At 41.4% G+C, this 21,407-nt stretch overlaps 1 protein-coding gene across 4 annotated transcripts in view; it reads left to right on the plus strand.

Annotated features, from left to right (window-relative positions):
* DAAM1 (dishevelled associated activator of morphogenesis 1) overlaps positions 1-21,407 on the plus strand; it is a 176,150-nt gene that overhangs the window by 98,606 nt on the left and 56,137 nt on the right. For all 4 annotated transcript variants that reach the window (XR_005790927.1, XM_040477281.1, XM_040477283.1 and 1 more), the window contains one exon: positions 19,274-19,345. Coding sequence is in view for 3 of the 4 variants with exons in the window: in XM_040477281.1 (XP_040333215.1) it covers positions 19,274-19,345 (72 nt within the window). In the remaining variant the exon portion in view is untranslated. The remainder of the gene's footprint in view (positions 1-19,273; positions 19,346-21,407) is intronic.

The raw sequence follows: 21,407 nt of genomic DNA on the forward strand, positions 1-21,407 counted from the left end.
AGACTGAGCCACCCAGGCGCCCCTTTCTTTGTTTTCTTTTAATTGCAAAAGCCAGTGCTGTCAAAATGAACACCAAATTGTAGATTTGGAGTAGAAAATTCAGGGACTCTCTGCCTCTGGCAGCCCTTGAGCCAGTGTTGAAATAAAGGGTGGTTGGTTCATGAGTATTTATGTGACTCCTACTCCCGTAATCCCTCGGTTCAGTAATGTCAGTTTGGGGCTTTTTTTTCCCTCCTGGTATTAACCAATTCTGCCATTCTAGCTGTGCCTACTACCACCCTTGTCTCGAGGTCTGCAGAATGGTCCTGAGCTCATAGTTCTGCATTGCCACCTGGTAGGTGGCCAGCTTCATGAATGAAGAAAGCAGTAAGCACATTTGCCCACAGGGTGAACCAGAACATATCTATCTTCCCCGGTGCTTGGAGAAGTGAACAAATCTAAAATATGGTGGGCAAGTTCTGTACTCTTTCAATGGGGCTCTATATTCTGGGTCAGTACAGGCCTCTGTTTTTCAGGCTTCACCAGTAAAAGGACTTCCCTTGGGGTAGATTGTCTCCAAGAGCCTTTCAGTCAAGAGATCTGTCTACAAGCTCCCTACATTATGTTTGCCCCTCATAACTGTTCTAAACTGTAGTGTAATGTGATTGCCACTATTTTTTCTAAGATAAGCAGAAGGCAAGTAACAGCTATGAGAAAATATTTTGCATAGTTACAGGCCATCTGAAGGGTGACCAGAGAAGGGAGGATACCATTCACTAGGAGATATTTCTGAACCCTTCTGATTTCTCTCTCCTCTGTATAATGAGATCAACTTCATAGGGTGGTTGTGGATATTAAGATAATATGATGTCAGAGTTAACGGAGAGCTTGGGGCATGGTGATGACAGCTGTTGACACTGTCATTGTCAGTGATGGTGACTATGATCAAAATAGTAGTATGGACTCACTTTCTGTTTGTCCACACTCATGCTAGTCTGGGGTTCACGTCCATATTCTTAAACAATGATACCTGGTTTTCACAGAACAGTAGTGAAGATTTTAAAAGCCCTCTCTCTCAGTTGGACCACAGAAACTTTTGGAGGCAGAAATAGTGAGTCAGGAGGATAAATTATAGATCAGGGAAGAAACCAAGACGGTCTTCACTGTTAGCACCAGAAATGGGCAGGGGGCCCCTTTTGTGTCAGAAGTTCTAGGGCAGTGGCAATCAATGTGTAGTTCCTAAGCTCCTGGGCGGAGCTCTGAATCTGGTATCAGGAGCGCCCTTAATTGGTACTCGGGAAAGTTGGGACCCTGAGAACGTCAGAATCTATCCCACTTCTTCTCACCCACCTGCCCACTGCAGTGCTTCAGTCCCTGCTGACCAGCTGCAGCCCTTGGAGATGCTCCCATCATTGGGCTTGCTTGGCAAGCAGTTGTGAACACCAGCTGATCTCTGGGAAATGGGTGTGTGTGTGTGGATCAAGCCAGTTTTTAACTAAAATTCCTCTTTCGCTGCCTAGGAAAGGCAAGTGGTTGAAAGATCTTCAGTTTTTGCAATAAGAGCACTAAAAATAGTTTTAGACGAAAACCTTACTACTGCTATTTTTTTTTTGCAGTGGGGAAAAATCCCGTGATAGGACACAACACCAAGAGGTTCCACGAAACAAGTCAGCTTTACAAATAAGTGATTTATTGGGTTGAAGTGAGCTGGAATTACCCCCTGTTCAACAATAAAATTTGTTCAGAGTTGCAGCATTATAATTCAATAGTGCATTCTAGCTGTGTGATTTCCAAAATCCATCTAACAAAACAAAACTTCAGCGTTGAGGAGATCATAAAAGAATGTTTTAGGGACACTTGGGTGGCTCAGTTTGTTAAGCATCCGACTTTGGCTCAGGTCACAATCTTATGGTTCTTGACTTCGAGCCCCTCATCAGTCTGTGTGCTGACAGCTCAGAGCCTAGAGCCTGCTTCGGATTCTGTGTCTCCCTCTCTCTCTGCCCACCCCCCACCTTGTGCTCTGTCTCTCTCTCTTTCTCAAAAATGAACAAACAAACAAACAAAAAAAAATTAAACATGCTAAAAATAAAAAAGAATGTTTTAGCACAGATACCATTATTGGTAGAAATCTTAAACCTAATTACCAGAGCAGACGTTCTGGGTACTGATAAATTGGCATTCTCTAAAATTTCTGAAAAGAAAACAAATTTCTGATAACTTTCCCCTCCACTCGTGGGATAAACTACTGTATCCCGGTTGGTGATGTGATTTTTCTTGTGAAATTTTAAATATACAAAAAAGTACAGAATATAATGAACACCCGTGTTTAACAACTGCTGACATTTTATAATCACCATGGATTATTTTTTTTAAACATTTATTTATTTTTGAGACAGAGTGAGACAGAGCATGAATGGGGGAGGGTCAGAGAGAGAGGGAGACACAGAATCTGAAACAGGCTCCAGGCTCTGAGCTGTCAGCACAGAGCCCGACGTGGGGCTCGAACTCACAGACCGCGAGATCATGACCTGAGCTGAAGTTGGCCGCTTAACCGACTGAGCCACCCAGGTGCCCCTCACCATGGATTTTTTATTTTATTTATTTTTTAAATATAATTTATTGTCAAGTTGGCTAACATACAGTGGATACAGTGCGCTCTTGGTTTTGGGGGTAGATTCCTGTGATTCATCGCTTACATACAACACCCAGTGCTCATCCCAACAAGTGCCCTCCTCAGTGCCCACCATGGATTTTTTAAAAAGAAAGGAAACATGAATATAGCTGAAGCCCAGAGGTGACCTATTCTGGAGGTGGTACATGTTTTCTTTTCCTTGCCCATGTATTTATGACTTTATTCTGCATGTATATATTCACAGACAATATATGGTAGTTCATTTCAACTGCAATATGATGTTCCATTACATGAACACACCACAGTTTAATTATTTCACACCCCTTTGGATAATGCTTACTTGCAGTTTTTCATTATTTTTTTAAAAGTATGGCAATGAACAGCCTTGTGCATGTGTTCAAGAATTTTTCTGGGATAAACACCAAAACATGTAATTCCTGGGTTGTTGGCTGTGAACATTTCCACCTTTAATTGCTCTCTGAAGTTGTCGTAATAATTTAGACCTGCAACGTATTAATTGCCAGCCATCTGAGGGATCGGTACCCTCCGAGGGGAGAGAACTGATACTTTGTTGCCCTGATGAATTGCTTTACTTAAGTTTGAATGTTTCAGATACAAGAAGCTGTCATTCAGTTTTCAAATCGAATCAAACTTAAGTAGCAAATCAAACTGAAGTAAAAATTACTGAAGTAGAAAGTGCTCATTTAAAGAAGAAGAATCCAAGGTTTGGAAAATGAAAAGCTTTCCATTCAAATACCCATAAAGCCATAGAAAAGTACAAAGTGTTAGAAGTATATAAAAATGGACAGTTCACTCAGCATTATGTTTATTTGATTTGACTACAAAGGAAACTGCTCTGTGTGTGGTTCACCCTTACTCTCCTCCAGACCTCTTTACACCCTGAGTCCCAGACACAGGCAAATTGTGTTTCCATCTTTAGCAGGCTCTTGACTGATATATGTATGCAATCACCCAACACAGGAAGTCCCTCTGAGGCATCGGCCACTTCCCTGATGGACGACAGCCCGGGTACAGGTGCAGGACCAGCACATCTGCACAAGCAGGCAGGCAGGATGTGGCTGGAAATGCCATAATTGGTTTCTTTCTTCCTCTCACCAAAGTACCTTTATCTCGAGCATCGGTAAAAATTGTGAAAGCCTCTCTCCTTTCCTTTCTTAGACTCTTTGATTCCTTTGAATGTTAAGAAATTGAGACGTGTACTTGCTGTGTGTCTACCCCCCATGCCTGAATTCTGAACCAGTTTCTGCGTACAAGTCAATTCCTGGATTTGGGGATTGTTGATTTTTTTTTTTTTTTTTATGTTTATTTATCTTAGAGACAGAATGTGAGCGGGGGAGGTGCAGAGAAAGAGGGAGACATAGACTCTGAAGCAGGCTCCAGGCTCTGAGCTGTCAGCACAGAGCCCAATGCAGGGCTTGAACCCATGAGCTGTGAGGTCGTTACCTGAGCTGAAGTCGTGTTGATTCTTAAGTCTATAAATACTTTACTCTGCTTGGTTCTTCTTGACAGCCTTGTAAAAAAAAGTATTTGTGTATCTACTCTGTGGATACCATCTTCCCTTTGTGCTTCCTCATACTTGCTCCAGTGAGTAACTCTGTTATCCAAGGCCTTGCTTTCACTGTAAATAAGAAATACCAAGTTGGAAGAGGGGGGGAGAGAATGACCCTGCATTTGCGTTCACTTACAATCATTCGAACAATAAAAATAAGCCATATAGAGCTGGGGAAAAGTAGGCCATCTTGGTTGGACAGATCAATGAATGTGGAGTCAGGGAGAGAGTAGGTGTCGCTTGTCCTGTGGAGCTCTATCTTTCCCTCTGGAATGGGGGCTAGAGAAGCAACTCTCCCCTCTTTCATTCTGTGCTTGTCACTCATGCCTGTGTCGGTGCTGCACTATGGAGAGAACACTCCAACTTCATCTCTGGTCACTGGAAAAGATGTGTAGCTTTGGGTTTGCATGGAATCCCTGGGAGGGCAGTGGTTCTCAACTGCCATACAGCAGCTATCTTTGGCCTCCAAATCTTAATTGTTAAGCAGATTCCTTTTGACAGCTCCCTTTGACAGCTCTCGTACATAACAGATTCCATCATGTGTTGATTGCAGAGTTAGGAGTACATGACGCTCTTGGAGCTCTCAGTCTTTGCCATAGGGTACTCGTCAACAGTGCTGTTGTGGAACCAAGGTGCCAAATGTGTCTGTGTGCGGCCCTTTGACCCCCGTGCCTGTGTGTGTTGAAGCACACAAGCACAGGCCCATTTCACTTCCAAAATTCTGCAATCTGCAGGTGTAGAATTACACATTGAGTGTCTCAGTGATAGCTGTATCTCTGATGGAAAGGACATCACTATATTTCAGATCTGAGAGTCCAGAACTAGCTGCCCTTTCTGATTATTGCCAGCTCATTGGGTCCCTTAGGGACAAATGGCACAAGAGACACTCCAGACTGATGCACATCCTTTGATTCAGGATTCCTTAGGACTGTGGCCCCCTTCCCTGGTTGACAGAGTGTGCACTGTGAGTAACCTCAAGCAGAGATGGCAAAAAGCTTTATCTTGATTACCAACTCGGAACAGTTGGGGGTTGAAGCCTGGAGCACTTAAAGAACCATTCAGAGGTTATGAATGGATTCAGGAAGAATAGTGTGGTAATTAATTAGCAATGTCTGCCATGAGACATGATGGAAAAAGGTGGCATATGTAGCAAATTTTCCCATCCTGGCCCTTGAGGGCTTCTCTTGCTCCTAAATTGGAGTTGGACGTTAAGTATCATATTCCATGCTTTTTTCTCCCCGGGTCTCTCCCTGGTCTTCCGCAGACTCTCTAAGTGCCATGGCACCTACTTTCATAGAACGAATACCCCAAGCCTGCCTGATGTCACCATCTCCTGGAGATAGGTCTATGAAAGACATCAGTAGAAGGAAGTATCCACTTTAGAAGAGGGAGCGAAGAACAAGAACCACTTTTCCTGAGATTCTCCTGTATGTGTATTTATTTTTTTCACCTCAGTAATAGTGCTGGTGCATCTAATGCCTTGAATCCACATTATGCTTGGTGCATCTCAGAGCTTCATCCCCTCGTGAAGTAGGAAAAAACTTTGAGCTTCCAGCGTAACTTAGAACATACTGCTAATACTTCTAATTTGGGGTTCTCCAAATTCCTTATACTCCAGGAACCTAGTAATTGGTGGAACTAGAAATGGGTTACAGTAGAAAGTGTACTAAAGAATACCAACTTTAAATTACAGTGTCTTAAATCCTCTTGTTCAACGCGGTACGGGAACAACACTTGGGCCTTAAGCAGTCTCCAGATCCTTTTATCTGTATCCTTTTATCTGTCTTCCTATGTAAGGAAAAACATGTGATGCTTCCTCAGTTTCTAAGATGTACTTCCCCATGTCCTCACATTTGGGCATTTCTTAGATGGTGACATCTTCCAACTGATGCTTTTTTTATTTCTTCTGCCAACAATTCTGTCATTAATTCAATAGTATCCCTTAAAGTAAATGATCACTTAAAATGAGAAATACGGTTATGACTCCCCTTCCAGGGGACAATTAATCCTGTCCTAGCGTTTTTCACAGTCGTCCTGAGAATGCTTCTCTGAATGGAATATGCCTTTATGGGCTTACTGTTTCCCCTGATTCTCTTCTTAGTTTAATTACTGTTTTCCAAAGCCCTCGCTTTATAGCCTCGTGTTAAGCATTATATTGCAAATCATAAACACACTTTGATTGTTTTCCCAAGAGCAGGTTACAGAACATCAAAACCTGCTTTACGACATTCTGAAAGGCTGGTCTGGTAGCAGCAAATCTGGTAGCAAGATGTGAGGCAACAAAGGCCATTGACACCACTGATTGGATTTCCACACTGCATACGGGTTTAGTGATGTGTGTCTGAACATGTTAATTTACCAACCAGCTGGACTGAATTGTACCTGGATCTGTAGCACTCCATGGTGGCATGTGGCTCAAAGACTTGACTCTTAACACACTACATAGAAGTAATTTGTTTTATGTCATTGTATACCTTTGTGTCCTAAGCAACAGGGGAATGTGGGCTTGTATCACTTCTGAAAATCACAATTGGAGAATGTTTCTTTCTCTTTGCCATGAAAATGAGGGGGAATTGTCATCTAAAATTGGCTTCAGATGTTGAAGTTATACTGACTGAGATTTTTAGGCTCCAGTCATGTTCCATGCTGTGAAGTGCTTTGCCAGAGCAATGACTTGTTAAAATAAATGAAATAAATGTCTTGTAGGATAGGAAGTGGACTGTAAAGTCTCTGCTTTTAGTTCTAGGTAAGGATTGTGGCTATTTTCTTAGATATATCAGCACATTAAATGTGTTTCCCCCCCAGGATCCTGTAGCATATATATAACTTTTAAGATTTGGGTTCTGTAAAGTCAGCCAAGGCTTTTTCAGGAAAGAACAGGGTGTTAGAACAGACTGAGCCCCTTAGCTCTTTCAGAAATGCCGTTGGTCTCTTTATTCTTGGAGTCATGTTGTTAGTCTTCTGTCTGTTCTATTGCTGCCGTCCTTGGACAGGGACTAGATCTCTTTAAAGTGGCATGCTGCTCTTGCTTTTCTGGGGTTTGTGATTTGGGGGAGAACAAAATGGTAGATGGCTGAGAAGTAGCACAAGCCCAATTTTTAATGGGCAGTGTTTCATTTTAGCTCATTCAGAAATATTTGATCATTTTTACCAGTATAAGTAAAGTTTGTGACATAAAAATATTAATGTGGGGCACCTGGGTGGCTCAGTCAGTTTAGCGCCCGACCTTGGCTCAGGTCATGATCTCACAGATGGTGAGTTTGAGCCCTGCGTCGGGATCTATGCTGACAGCTCAGAGCCTGGAGCCTGTTTCATATTCTGTGTCTTCCTCTCTCTCTCTGTCCCTCCCCTGCTCGTGCTCGTGTGCTCGCTCTCTCAAAAATAAATTTACAAAACATTTAAAAAATATTAATGCAACATTTTGTGCAACGAAGAAAGGTTTCAAAGCATTTTTCCCAGTTGAGCTTAGGAATGCTTACATTTGATTTATATTTTGAAGTTAGAAGACACATTGATGAAGACTGGAGATTAGTGAAAATACAAGAGAGTTAATAGTACTGGACTGTTTCTGTCATGATGAGAAAAGGGAGTGAAGTATACAAATGGGTACAGTTCTTTGTAGCTATCCTTGTCATAACTGAGAACCCGTAGTCAGAAGTTTGTGATGCTGTTAGAAACTCTCAGTGCCAAGGTTTGAAAGCATATTGTCACCAGTCTCCTATATCCTGTATTTATGGATCCCTAAAAGGAAAGCAGTAGCTTTGTTCTTTTATTCATGTGTTCTAACACCTAGAATAGTGCCTCGGCCATTATAAAACTCAACAGATATTTACTGGGTGAGTAAATGAATGAGAAGAGAAGCCAGTGATGGAGTTCAGCACTGTGAATTTTGGGGCATGATGAGCAGAGGGATTCTGCTCCTGTCCTGCCCTTGAGAAGTCCTGTGTTCTACAGTATAGTGTCAGCACTGCTCTCGAGTTAGGTTATGTGTTACTCTGAAATGGCATTCGGGTCCAGCGGTTGAGTAAGGCTTTCTTTCATCCAACAGATTTCTGGGGAGGATAGAAGACTAGGCGTAACTCTGGGTCTAAGGGGGTCAGGGTAGAGTGGTCTCAGTGGTTTCAAGTCAGAAACTCAGTGACACACAGATAGAATCCATGCCACACAGCCAAGGCAAGGGAAACTGGCAGAATTGAGATGAGGCGAGTGGTCAGGATAGGTTAGGTGTTCTTGAGCAAGAGCTTTGGGCAAGCCCAAGCATCTGGGTAATTTAGGTGTGAGGAGCCTAGAGCGGTGTTAGTCATACAGCTTGGCTTCTACATTACACCTCTGTAGTTGTGTCCTCTTCAACCAGGAAGTGCTAGTCATGTATCTGTTATTCTGGTAAATTGTAGTTATTATATTAAGGTGGGGGGTGGGGGGAATGTACCGACTGTTCTGTCCATAGCACTCTTCAGAGTGATCTTCACTTTGTTACTACCTTTGAGCTGTTTAAGAAATCCGAAAATTGTTTTTGTTAAAAACTAGTAGCAATGCAATCGATTATGTCCTGTTGATCATTTTTGTATCTATTTACACATATATAATCATATACCTCTTTGCTCTTTGGATTCTCTTTTGAACCTGTTGTCACATCCTATTAGTTCCTGCATTTATTAATAAGTTCAGCAAAATCTTTGACATGAGTTCATGCCAGGATTTTAAAATTATCCTCTATCAATATAAAATTTTCTCTTATTTTTTATTTAACTCCCAGTTAGTTGACATATAGTGTAATAATGATTTCAAGAATACAATTTAGTGATTCATCACTTACAGGTGACACCCAGTGCTTATCTCAATAAGTTTCTTTTTAATGTCCATCACCAAGAATTGTTTGAGAAGGGGTAGCTTATTCTAAACGAGCTGAGATCTTTAATAATGTTTTACACTGGAGTACAGGATATGATAGCAGGAAGCTCTCTGGGAAGATGTGCGTTGTTTATCGATTCTAGTAAGCTTGATATATCTACATATCTGCAGATATATATATATATATATATATATGCATAAAGCAGAGAAGGGGAAAGAGCAGAGCTTGGGGGTCAAAAGAGGTGTTAAACTTCACATACATTCAAGGAAGAAACTCCTGTGATGTTTGAAAGGGTGATGTACAGGAGAGAAGCAGGGCAATGTAAGTGTAATCCAGAGACTTGAAAAACAGTGCTCTAAATGGGTCTTAAACTTCCCACAAAGTTTCTTGGCTAATGAGCCTAGGTTCTATTCACCCAGTTTTAATTCTGTTAACTTGTATTGATGTTTAAGAGATAAAGCATCCTCAATCTTACAATAATACGACCTATTTTATTATTGAGTTTATGGCCAATGTTGTTACAATATGTGTACTTAATAAGACAGGAGCTATGCATGTTTATGCTTCATGAGACATGGATCTTTTATTCTACATCATAAATGTTATTTGTTGTGAACATTCAAGAAAGCAAGAACTTGTTCTGTTTCATCTTGGGGAGATATTTTGGTCAGAAATCTTCCAGATGCCCTCCTAGTAGAAACTGTCTTAAGTTGTGCATCACTGGCATGTGAGAAGATCCCTTTCATAGGGATCTAGATATATTTGTTGGAGTTATTTTTGCAAACAGTGGACATGAGGGTGTGATAAACTTACGGAAAATTTGAGATTTACTTATGGATTGAAGATAAACTTATGCTATACAGCCAGTGGAGAATTTTTTGCTTGGTATAGAGAAGACTTTGGGTGGACATAATAATTTTATTCAACTTGTTTTGAATATTTGCAGAGTTATTGCTCAGAGGAGAAATTAGACTCTTCCATGCAGTTCCTGAGGGCAAAACTAAGGCCAACAAGTGCTTGAAGTTTTGAGGAGACACCTGTCAATTCAGTCTAAGGTGGATTTTCTAACAGTCAATGAGGGTTATGGTTCTTGGACTCCTTGAAGCCTTCTCTCAGAGAACATACGGTCACCTGCTGGCGGCCTTATACGAGGGACCCCTGTGAGGGGAAACTTGGACTCGGGTGTCTCTAGGGTCAAAGGCCTCACTGTATAATTATGATGGCTTTCCTTAGAAAACATACAGATGTTCTGCAGCACCAGGAGAAAATGGGGAAGAGGATTTGCTGCTCAGACATGGCTGTAAGTGCTAAATATGAAAGCCATTGTTATTGCAAGTCACCCTCCAGTCTTTCCAGAAAATGACTGACATTCTGAGGCTTAGGAGGAGGTGTTGGGTTTCCTGCCAGACGCAGAAGCCGCTGTTCTGTAATCATTCTTCATGTGGGCCCAACCGGATTTGGGCAGCAGATGCACTTGAATGTGTAATTGTGGCAGTGGCCAAAAATGTAACCAGGATTGGCAGCCCCAGGGACCACATGACTATCTTGAAATGTGACAACATAAGAATTATTTTTTGAAACCAACTGCCTCCCTTTGGCAAGTTTCAAATGTGGGGTGTAGTTTTAGCCCCACTGATAGGGGTTACAGGGAAGGGCTGTTGGAGGCACTGAGGAAAGCAATAGTCTCGGGAACCCAGGTTTGTGGACCTGCTGGTTCTTCTCTTCGCAGTGAACAGTAAGACAGAAAGATTTGGAGGCAAAAAAAATCAGGATTTAAAAGACCGAATGATGCCACGCAGTTTTAAAAATGAGGATTAAAGGGGCGCCTGGGTGGCGCAGTCGGTTAAGCGTCCGACTTCAGCCAGGTCACGATCTCGCGGTCCGTGGGTTCGAGCCCCGCGTCAGGCTCTGGGCTGATGGCTCAGAGCCTGGAGCCTGTTTCCGATTCTGTGTCTCCCTCTCTCTCTGCCCCTCCCCCGTTCATGCTCTGTCTCTCTCTGTCCCAAAAATAAATAAAACGTTGAATAAAAAAATTAAAAAAAAAAATGAGGATTAAACCACTTTCAAGGTATAGTGAGCTTGGTAAGAAGGTGGACTTTTCAGGCAGGGCAGGTCCTGCCTCTTCGCTAGACAACAGTGCCAGTTCCTGGGCGAATTCCCCATACTTGAGGAGCTGATCCTAACTTAGAGCCGGGGTTCACTGCAGATGGAGTGCCTTGAAGGAGAGGAGAAAACCTGGAAAATCATTGATGACCAACTTGGAACGGTGATGCACCCCTGCCCTCTTGAGAGCCAGGCTTATTCTAGCACAGGGGGTGACAAACTATGGCCCGTGGGCCAAATCTAGCCACTTAACTGTTTTTGTAAATAAAGCGTTACTGACACAGGGCAGTGCTCCTTCACCCGAGCATAGTTGGAGCTGCTCTCACACCGTACAGTGGCAGAACCGAGTGGTCGCAACAGACGCCGTGGTCCCCGAAGCCTGAAATCTTTGTTATGGGGGCCTTTACGGAAGAAGCTGGCCAGCGCCTGGTCTGTCAGGTTATTCCACCGTGACCGTCTCAGGAGAGGATGCTGATTACACTGTTACTGAGTCAGGAAGGAAAGTTGGCAGAAGTTATTAGCAAGGTCTTCCACACAGTACTTTCCACCTTCCATCCCACCTGCTCTTCCTTCCCTGTTCCTCGGACCTGTTTCCAGTCGTTCACTTGAGCTTATTAGAGGACATACACATTGGGGAGTCATACCTAATAGGATAAAATATCTTGGCCTGTCTGCCCCTTTCTCCTTAGTATTCTGTAAAAATTCTAGGTGTAGAGTAAATTTATTTAACACCTGTTTCATTCATCAGTATATGGGGCTGGGTCCACGACATCCAAAATAGTAATGACAATTTAATGCAACAGGTAACTATTTTGATTATTAACAAGGGATAGGATTTCTTGACCCTACATATAATCACAGTTAACATGTTTTCTAGTAGTGTCTTCTTTATAAGTGGAACAAGCTTTGATTAGTATTTAGTTACCTTTACCTATGATAAAAATGACCAGAATGAACTCTACTCTGTATCATACCGAAACAATGCCTTTCTGCTGTTGAAGTTCATTTAGTTAAATCTTAATATGTCTCTCCCATCGTTGAGTCGATGGTACTCGTATATGTTGTTAGAGGATTTTTAGCCAATATAGTCAGTGAAAGAATGTGTCTTTCACAAGTATTCTCTAAGAATCTCAGGGGTTTGTAACAGTGAACGTGGAGATTTATGGCTTTAGTTGGCCAAGTGCATATTCTTCAGCCTGTGATTTGTGGTCTCGTGAACAACCACAAAACACGTCCTTTGCAATTAATTGCCCTTTGTACAGCCTCTTTTGGGTCTTACTAACAGCATCCGAAACTGAAGAAAAACTCTACCAGTTCTTACATATTATTACTTGGAAAATGATCCTATTAAAAATTTGCCCTGTGGTAATTTCAAAAGAAGTCATTCTTAAAGACTTAATTTTCAAACTGTGCTTTGAGTCTCACTGAAAGACTTTAGGCGCTACTAAGAAATTGTTTGCCACCCAAAAATTAAAGTGTGGAAATTTCAAAAATTTTAATATCCTTCGAGTACATAAGTCTTAGTCCAAATCATAAAATTTCTTTGCATAAACATTTGATATTAGGGTTGTAGTGTGTTTTAGAAATAGAAAATCCCGTGAGAAGACAGTAGCAAAATGTTTTTATTTTTTTATTTTATTTCTTTGTCTTATAAAGGAAATTTTATTTAATTTTTTTTTTGTTTTTAATTTTGCTCTTTGATTTCTTTTTTCTTTTAATTTTATTAATTTATATCCAAATTAGTTCACGTAGAGTGCAACAATGATTTATTTGCTGTGGGGAGCAAGGTGGTGCCCCAGGTGTAGAGAACAGAGACATCCCAAATGTCACGGGATCTTGTTGACTTGATGATGCATTTCATGTTACATAGAACATCTTAAAAAGCACTTGTCTTAACAGAACATACAGAGCTTTAGCGCTTCTATTTTAACTGTGAAAGATAGTGCATGTACTCGGCAAAATAGAAGTTTAAATTATACAACAGTTTATAAGTGAAAGACCTTTCTTATTGCTACCCAGAGGTAGCCATTGTTCAATTTTCCTGTATATATTTCCAGAAATGTTTGTATGTTAAGTGTACATGTTTTTTCTACAGATGAGAAATCATATTCTGAGGCATCCTCCCCCCTCCCCATACTACATTTGGCCATTTTGAATGTCATTACATAATTCTACTTCATTCTGTGTTACTGCCACAAAGTAATTTATTCACCCATCTCCCTTTCCATATATTTGTTCGCTTTGTTATTTGGCTGATTCAAACAGCACTGCGGTGAAAAAGATCTTTGTAGTATATATCTATGCAGTATAAATATACAATTGTGGGCTGACTTCCTGAAAGTAGACTTAAAGGAGGGTCAAAGGCTGTGTGTGTGGTTTTCAGTTTGAACAATTACTGCCAAATGTCCCTCCGAACTGGTTGGTCCGATTTTTACATAACATAGGACTTAGAATGGCCACAGCTGCAGCACATTCACAGCGTGGAGCCTGCCTGGGATTCTCTCCCCCTCTCTCTGCTCCTCCCCCTTTCCATGTTCCTCTGCTCCTCCCCCTTGCTCACACATGTGCTTGTATGCACTTTCTTTCTCTGAATGAATAAAACATTAAAAAAAAAAAAGAATGGTCATAGCTGGAGATTTTGGAACAGTATCCTTATCATCCTAGCTAACATTTATTAAGCATGTTCTGTGTGTACTGTTCTCGGTGCTTCCTTTACTTGTAATAACCTATTGAATCTTCACAATGACCCTGCGGAGTAGGCACCCATTTTACAGATAAGGAAGCTAAAACTGAGTCATACAGGAAGGTTACTTAACTAAAACGGAGTCATATAGGAAGGTTACTTAACTTGCCTGCCTATACATCACCATAAGTAGTAAGCGGCTGAAGATTCGAATATATTTCTGTTGGTGATGGAAGACGAACACAGCCAGCTTGGATTGGTAGAGATGATTCACAAAATGAGAGACAGAAGTCTGGGACATAGCTGTGAATGTTTACCTCAGGAAGAGTACAAAGAAATAATGCAAAATTTATTCTGCAAAGTGATGTGGAGGCAAAGTGGGGCAAAGTGATGTGGAGAAAAATAAATGTACTCTTAGGCCTTTTAAGAGAATCGGGGAGGCCCTCTTAGAATTTTTTTCACTAGCCACTGACCAGAGATTTGGAATAAAAAATTGTACCAGTTGAAAAGGAGGCCAAGTTAGAAAACCGATGTGTGTGTGTGTTTTTTTTATCTTCTAAATGAGTTGGTTAATTAAAGCCTGGTTTTTTAAAAACGTCAATTTCTTGACTGTCCCTTGTGCCATACCAGTTTCGTTTTCTAGCAAAAGGGTTTTTGTTTTGTTTTGACAATGGAAGAAAAGTAGATAACAAGAAAAGAGTTTAATGCTAGTCAGGCAGAAAGCAAAGCTCGGGGTGTCCCTCCGGCAGGTCTTGTCTGTCAATGTCCTCTAATTCATGGTGTCAACCTACCAAGGAAACACAGTGAGTTGGATTAAAGAAATAGTAAAACTAGTGTTGGGCACCCCACCCCCGACCCCCGGTCAATTACCTTATACAAGAAGTAGCTGTTGAAAGTTAAGTGTTTTAAATAATTGGGTCACTGAACAACATAAATTTTAAAAAATGATTTGTTTTAAGAAATTGGGCCCTCAACCTGAGTACAGTACACTCTGGTTTTCTGTGACCATTATCAGAATTCCATAGAATCTTACAGCTTATGGGGACTTTAGAAACAGTCTTGTCTTACCCTCTTGATTTGGAGAGAGAAAAATGAGGCCCAGAGATAATTAAACTTGCCAAGAAATACTGATTAAGTACACCAAAAAGTAGGTTTTGGGATCTCATCTTCAGATGGCCGATCTGGGCATTTTCCCACCATACCATCGCTCTGAAAATAAGTGATGTTTGCAAGTATTATCTAAATGTTAAATTTTCTGATGATTACTAACATAAAATGTTGATATCAATTTAGTGCTAATTATTTAATAGACCTAAAGATAGGCATATAAGCCTAAATGTTTGTAACACTTTGAAAAGGAATCAAAACTAGATTTTAATATAAATTATCCATTCTATGGGTAGAATAAAAAAGGATTTAATGTGATTGCTAGAATTTGTATTCTCGTGGGGCAAACCTTCTCTAGGTGTCATTAAGTGCTACCCACAATATTTTAATTTTTTAATTAAAAAAAATTTTTAATGTTTATTCATTTCTTGAGAGAGAGAGAGAGAGAGAGCGAGTGTGAGTGGGGGAGGGACAAAGAGAGAGGGAGACAGAAAATCTGAAGCAGGCCCCAGGCTGTAAGCTGTCAGCACAGAGCCTGACGCAGAGCTCGAACCCACGAACCATGAGATCATGACCTGAAGTCTGACACTTAAACAAATGAGTCACCCAGGCGCATCATACCCACAATCTGTTTTAAAAGGGGAAAATAGAACTTTTTAAAAGAATATAGAATGAAACCAATAACTCGCTTATTAGAGAAAATTTCTAATGGGATCAGTCAAGGCAGTAATCAAAAGCAGTGTTAGATGTATATGGTTTAAGGAGGGATTTGTTTGCAATTCCAGTGTCCAGAACTGCTCTGTGCTATCACAGCTCATCTTCACGCAGTCTTGAGAAATCCCCATGAAGGCGGCTGTTAGACTGGTGGATGATGGAACAGGAGAACAAGTTAGGGGAAAGCTTCATAAGTGCTGTCTGTATGCATGCATCTAAATAGATAAGGCATTGATAAAGGGGCCAAAGAGTTCCCGCAGAAAAAGTCTAGAGAGAGGGATCAGAGCTAATCCAAGCAGGACATCAGACCTTAGAATAATGTTCAGAATGAGGGTGATATTCAGAAATGTTGAATATAGCAAAAATAGCAATAAAGATTTGGGGGAAAGCAGTCATTTCTGGCCACTAACCATGTTTGAGTTTCTCATACAATAAGGTGGTTAAGAGTGAAAGGCCAGTTTCTCACTCAGTATGTATTGCTTGTGATTAATCTGAGGTCTATGCTTAGGAAAGAGGTTGCCCTGGTTCTTTCTCACTGGCCCTGACTTTCTAGTGGGGGGACCTTTGGCAACTCACCCGTCTTCTCTTTGCCCCTGTTTCCTTCTCACTAAAATGAGTGCGGTGACTTCCTGCCCCACCCAGTAGATCACATGAAGAGCACAGTGTGTAGAACGGTTTTTGACACAATAGGCTGTGCATGTGTCATTACTGCTGCTGCTTCCCTTACAGCTGAGACAATTTATGCAATCTTGTTTATTTTTCCACTTGTTTCTCCATAACAAATAAAAAAGAAGGGAGGCAGGTGGTTCAAAGAACACATGTCAGAGGCTGGTAACACCTAGGACCCAGTTGCTTCCCAGGAACATCAGACATGTACTTTCATCAGCAGTTTCTTTCACGGACTTCTTAGGAGACAGTCTTCCCCTCGGCGTGTCTCAGTGTCCCGTGCTCTTTTGGGGGGGGGGGGGACTCCCGAGAACAATTGCATGCATCTCTTCCCGGCCTGTGTCTCTGCATAACAGCAGCCGCACGACATAGGAACAGAGAGTTGATTCGCAGATGTGTTTCACTTGGCTCCTGGAGCACACATCTGTGTAGAAGAACCAGGATCGCACAGAGGAAACTGGAGACACGTTGCCAAAATGAAGAACTCTGAGGATCACCCCCAGGAATATAGTGATAACAGTACTTTTACGAGAAGCTTTTATATACGTTAGCTCATTTGATTTTCTCAGCACTGAGGCATGTGAAATAAAAATGAAGCTGTCTTCCCCCTATTTTGACTACAGTATCTAGGTCTACTCTTAATATGTTTACATTATTAAAGCATTTCCAAAGTGTAAAGATTTCTCTCCCTATGCTAATCTTCAGCTTCTAAAATGGTGTCCTGCTCTGTTAACTGCGACTATTAAGCTTACAACAGATGGGCTCTCGTGGGACCCCAGACAGGGGACAGAATTTTGTTGTAGTTTTGGACATTTGCCCTAGTTTGAGGGACTAGAAAGACCTGGCACCTTCTATTTCATTTTATAGGTTCAAATACCGTTGGCTATCACTGTGGGTTTTGGCTTGCTGAATGCACTGGTAACTGGGGTTTTGCTAACTTTAATTCTCCATTTTAGGAGGAGAGAAGGTTCAGCATTTACACTGCCATTGTAACTATTTTGTTAACATGTTAAATAATAGTCAAGGACTGTTCTAAAAACTCATCAGGTTTCTTAAGCTTTTTAAAACCGTGCAAGTGTAATACAGTCTAACTTCAAAGCTGCTGCTATAGCCTTTGTCCCCATCATCTGGCTTGTTCGGTCTCCAGATGAGTTCCGATATTCTTTACTGCCAGCCTTTAAGGCACCGTAAGCACTGATTACTTTGCCTTCTTTTTGTGACTACTTAAAGATTGGTTTTGAGAGGCACCTGGGTGACTCAGTTGTTAAGCCTCTGACTTACGCTCAGCTCATGATCTCACAGTTCTCGAGTTCAAGCCCCACATTGGACTCTCTTCTGTCAGCCCAGAGCCTGCTTCGGATCTTCTGTCCCCCTCTCTCTCTGTCCCTTCCCCTTCTCAAAAACAAATAAACATTTTTTAAAAGCACGGGCGGGGGGGGGGGGGGGCGGGGGCGGCGCCTGGGTGGCTCATTTGGGTAAGCATCCAACTCTTGATTTCGGCTCAGGTCATAATCTCACGGTTTTGCCGGTTTGAGCCCCACGAGGCCCTCTTGCACTAACCTCGCAGAGCCAGCTTGAGATTTTCTTTCTCTCTCTCTCTCTCTCTCTCTCTCAAATAAATACACTTAAAAAAAAGAATAATTTTGAAATGACATTTCTTTTATCTCACCCCATAGACCTGCCTCAAAAGATTTGCTTAGAAAAAGTGTTTTTGAGATAAAGTATAGGACTGAAATGAAAAGTCCCACCTTGAAACTGCTATCTCAAGGACTGAGATTCTTGACATCAGTTAATGGGTAGTGACTACTTCATTGTCTTGTAGCAATGTACCTGGCCCAGCACCTTCCCCAAGGGGACAGGGAATAGCAGTTGTACCAAGGTGCTCTCTGAATGTGAAGCTAAAGACTGAAATTGCCCTCTGAGTCAGTTTGATCACTCAAATGACTTACAGCCACATAGGTCTGCAGACATGCCTGGAAAGCCCCAACTCCAATGCCGTCTTCTGATGAACTCAGTGTTGCCGTGGAGCCGAAGCCACAGCCCCCTAATTTTGGGGGGAGGTGAGGGTTCAGGCTGGCAGGGAGCTGCCATCCACAGAAGCCCTGAGGGCCCTGGTGCTGGCTTCATGTCACCCTGTTTTGTAAGATGAGTAATGTGTGTTCATTTTACTACTTTCCATCCACTGTCCGGCTTTGTTCTACCTTCTCATCTGAAGCAGTACCTAGTTTTGGTTACATCAAATGAAACCCTTCAAAATTTTTACTGTCTTCTGGAGTCTGAATAAACTAACTAAAAAAGTTTAATTAACAGCTGGCCAAATCCTGTGGTCATTTTTTAAGACAACTTTCCTTCTTTTGTGGATTTCATCCAGACATATAATTGAGCAATACTGTCCTCAGTGTGACACAGAGATCCTTTGTGAGATCCTTTGTCCTCACAAAACACACTGTGCCCTTCCCAGTACTATTGTGTCCCCGAAGGAAAGCAGTATCATAACATGGTGTGGATGAGTTCCCACTTAAATCCTCCTACAGTCAATAACACCGTAACAACTTTTGTGGTGACAGATGGTAACTAGACTTACTGTGGTTGCCATTCCGTGTTGTTTATAAATGTCGCATTACTATGTTGTACACCTGAAACTAACACAGTGTTTTATGCCCTTTGTTCTACAGGTTTTAAAAAATATACGCTACAAAAGTGATAAAATAGTGAATTTCTCTTGATGCATGGTTCAGAAAATGTCCCCTTGTCACCCCTAACTCTGACTTTCGCACTGTCTTGTGTCTAGCCAAGTGGACAGTCAGCTGATTAAAGCCAACATTTGAAGACAGATCTCTTCGATCTCATTGTCTTCTAATGTCTTCTGTGTAGGCCACTGCCTAGATGCTGTGAAAGTCAGATGTGCTCATGGCCATTGTGTGTACATATCTGGCTGTGTGTTACTTTTTTTTCCTTTCTATCTAGGACCAGGAAGAAAACAAGGGAGCGACAAGTTGGCCTGAATTCTACATTGATCAGCTCAATTCCATGGCTGCTGTAGGTATACTTTCTGTTCAGTGGCACAATGTAAAATGCAAATTTGTCACACAATTGCGCCGGAAATTCTCTTGAGTAAGAACTACCAAATGTCATCATCTTTCCAAACTCCATTCCAAACACTCAGTGTTGGTGGCGGCTGCAGGGGGCGGGGGAGAGGAGGGCAGAAGTGGTACTTGGCAAAATGATTTTTTTCCAATATGTTTTACATAAAATCAGCACACACTAAAATACAAGTGAGTTTAATGTTATAAGAGGAAATGTAATCTTAACTCTGGCTTATGTTCAACTTTAACTTGCAATTGCTCTTACTGACCATTTGGAGCTTTGTCATAGCAGCACTATTGTACAAGTTAATACCACTTAAAGGTAATGCAATGAAACTATTCCTTCTCTCTTCTCCCATTCTCTTTTCACTGAGGACTTGCCTACTAAGTCCCTGGACTCTTGATTTCACAGGGCAGCCAGGTACTCTTTTACTCTGTTAAATTAACAAAAGGAGTCTATGGAATAGGTGGTTGAATGAAGAGGCACAATAATTATGCCGAGATGTCCGTGGGAAATCTTTGGTTAAATAATTGCTGGAAATCCATTCTCAGTATCTGAAATACGCACCTTTATCACATGGACGTCTCTGTAATATCAGCGTTCTGAGCAGCTTGAAGGGCACCTATCGATCCCAGCTAAGATACGCAGCAGAAAACAAGTCGTCAACCTCTGAGTGTTAGCAGCTCAAATCCTGCTCATGTTGATAAAAACCGGAGATTGCCCACAGCGGAACAGTCTCGTGATTTTAAGAGTCACTCTGTTAGATTCAACGTTGAGTTTATAATATCCAAGCAAAATGATAGCTTCCATGACAAATACTTTCCTCTACCTCTTCCTTTCCTCCTCCCGCTGAGCCTTTTTGGAGAGTTAGCTTCTTAAGACTTAGGGCAGACATTTTGAAAAACATTGTCTAATATTTTGCTGCTGCTTCTGCTGCAAACGTTAAAAACTGGCTAGAATATATGAATCACTCCCACTTTTACTAAACTTTCAGAGGGCTTCACTTTTAGTAACTTCCTCTTTTCTAGTTTTTCCTTTGAAGATACTTCTGCTGTTGCACAATGAATAATAAACAGCCTGGTAAATGTGAACGGGGCTGTATAAATTATAGAAGAAACTGCTAAGCTTTTGCCCTGAGGATTTCTAGTCTAAAAGCAGAAAATAATCTCCACAGCCATCCAGGATAAGGCATCTTGCACAGTGGCAGAAATGAGAAAAGGGTGATCTCAGCATTTGTATGAATATGTTAGCAGAATGCAAGGCTTGTGGTGACCATCAGGGATTTTCTGTGTATCACCTAAGCAGTAATAATTTAGAGCCACTTACATTTCCTTAGTGTGAAGATTGTATTCTCAATTCTTGTTCCTGGCTGTTAGAGTGGGGGGAAAAAAAGAGCTGTGGGCAGGCTGTCTTTCTTTCTAATTAAGTCAGCATTGTTTGATGTAACAAGGGAAGTTGCTTCTTCGTTAATGAATTCACTTCTATCAATGGAGAAGTACTAAATACCATGGCATTTTCTTTCCTTCAAATTTTGGGGGCAGTTAGGTTAATTTGTCCTTTAGTGACTTAATCCATGCCTTGTATGGAGTCAGCCTGGCTCATTTCCTGCACTAGAAGGTCTGTGATGTGCCAATATGAGGCACTTCTTTAAGAGCCTCCTTTCTCCCTTGGCCAGCTCCTTGGACAACCTTTTGCTACATTCATGAGTCATCTACATTTTAATTATATTTGTTTCCTAATCCGAAGTCCTCTCCAAGAGTGTCTCAAGGCAATTAAATCGTCAGTCACTTGGCTATTCTTTGTGTTTAACAACTAACAAAGCTTTCTAATGCTCCTTTCAGAACAGAGCTGGCATCTGTCTAGGGTTAAAGGCAAAAAGCAGTAACAGCTCATGAGTCAACAAGACCTTAGAACTCCTGCATATGTAAAGAACAAGGAGTTCTGATGAGACCAAAAACCCTATGCTGAATTTTCTGTCTTTCTCACCAAATGTGTTGCCACCACCTCCTCCTAT

This window comes from Herpailurus yagouaroundi, unplaced genomic scaffold (assembly GCF_014898765.1).
Source record: "Herpailurus yagouaroundi ecotype Mexico unplaced genomic scaffold, PumYag 141, whole genome shotgun sequence".
NCBI lineage: Eukaryota > Metazoa > Chordata > Mammalia > Carnivora > Felidae > Herpailurus > Herpailurus yagouaroundi.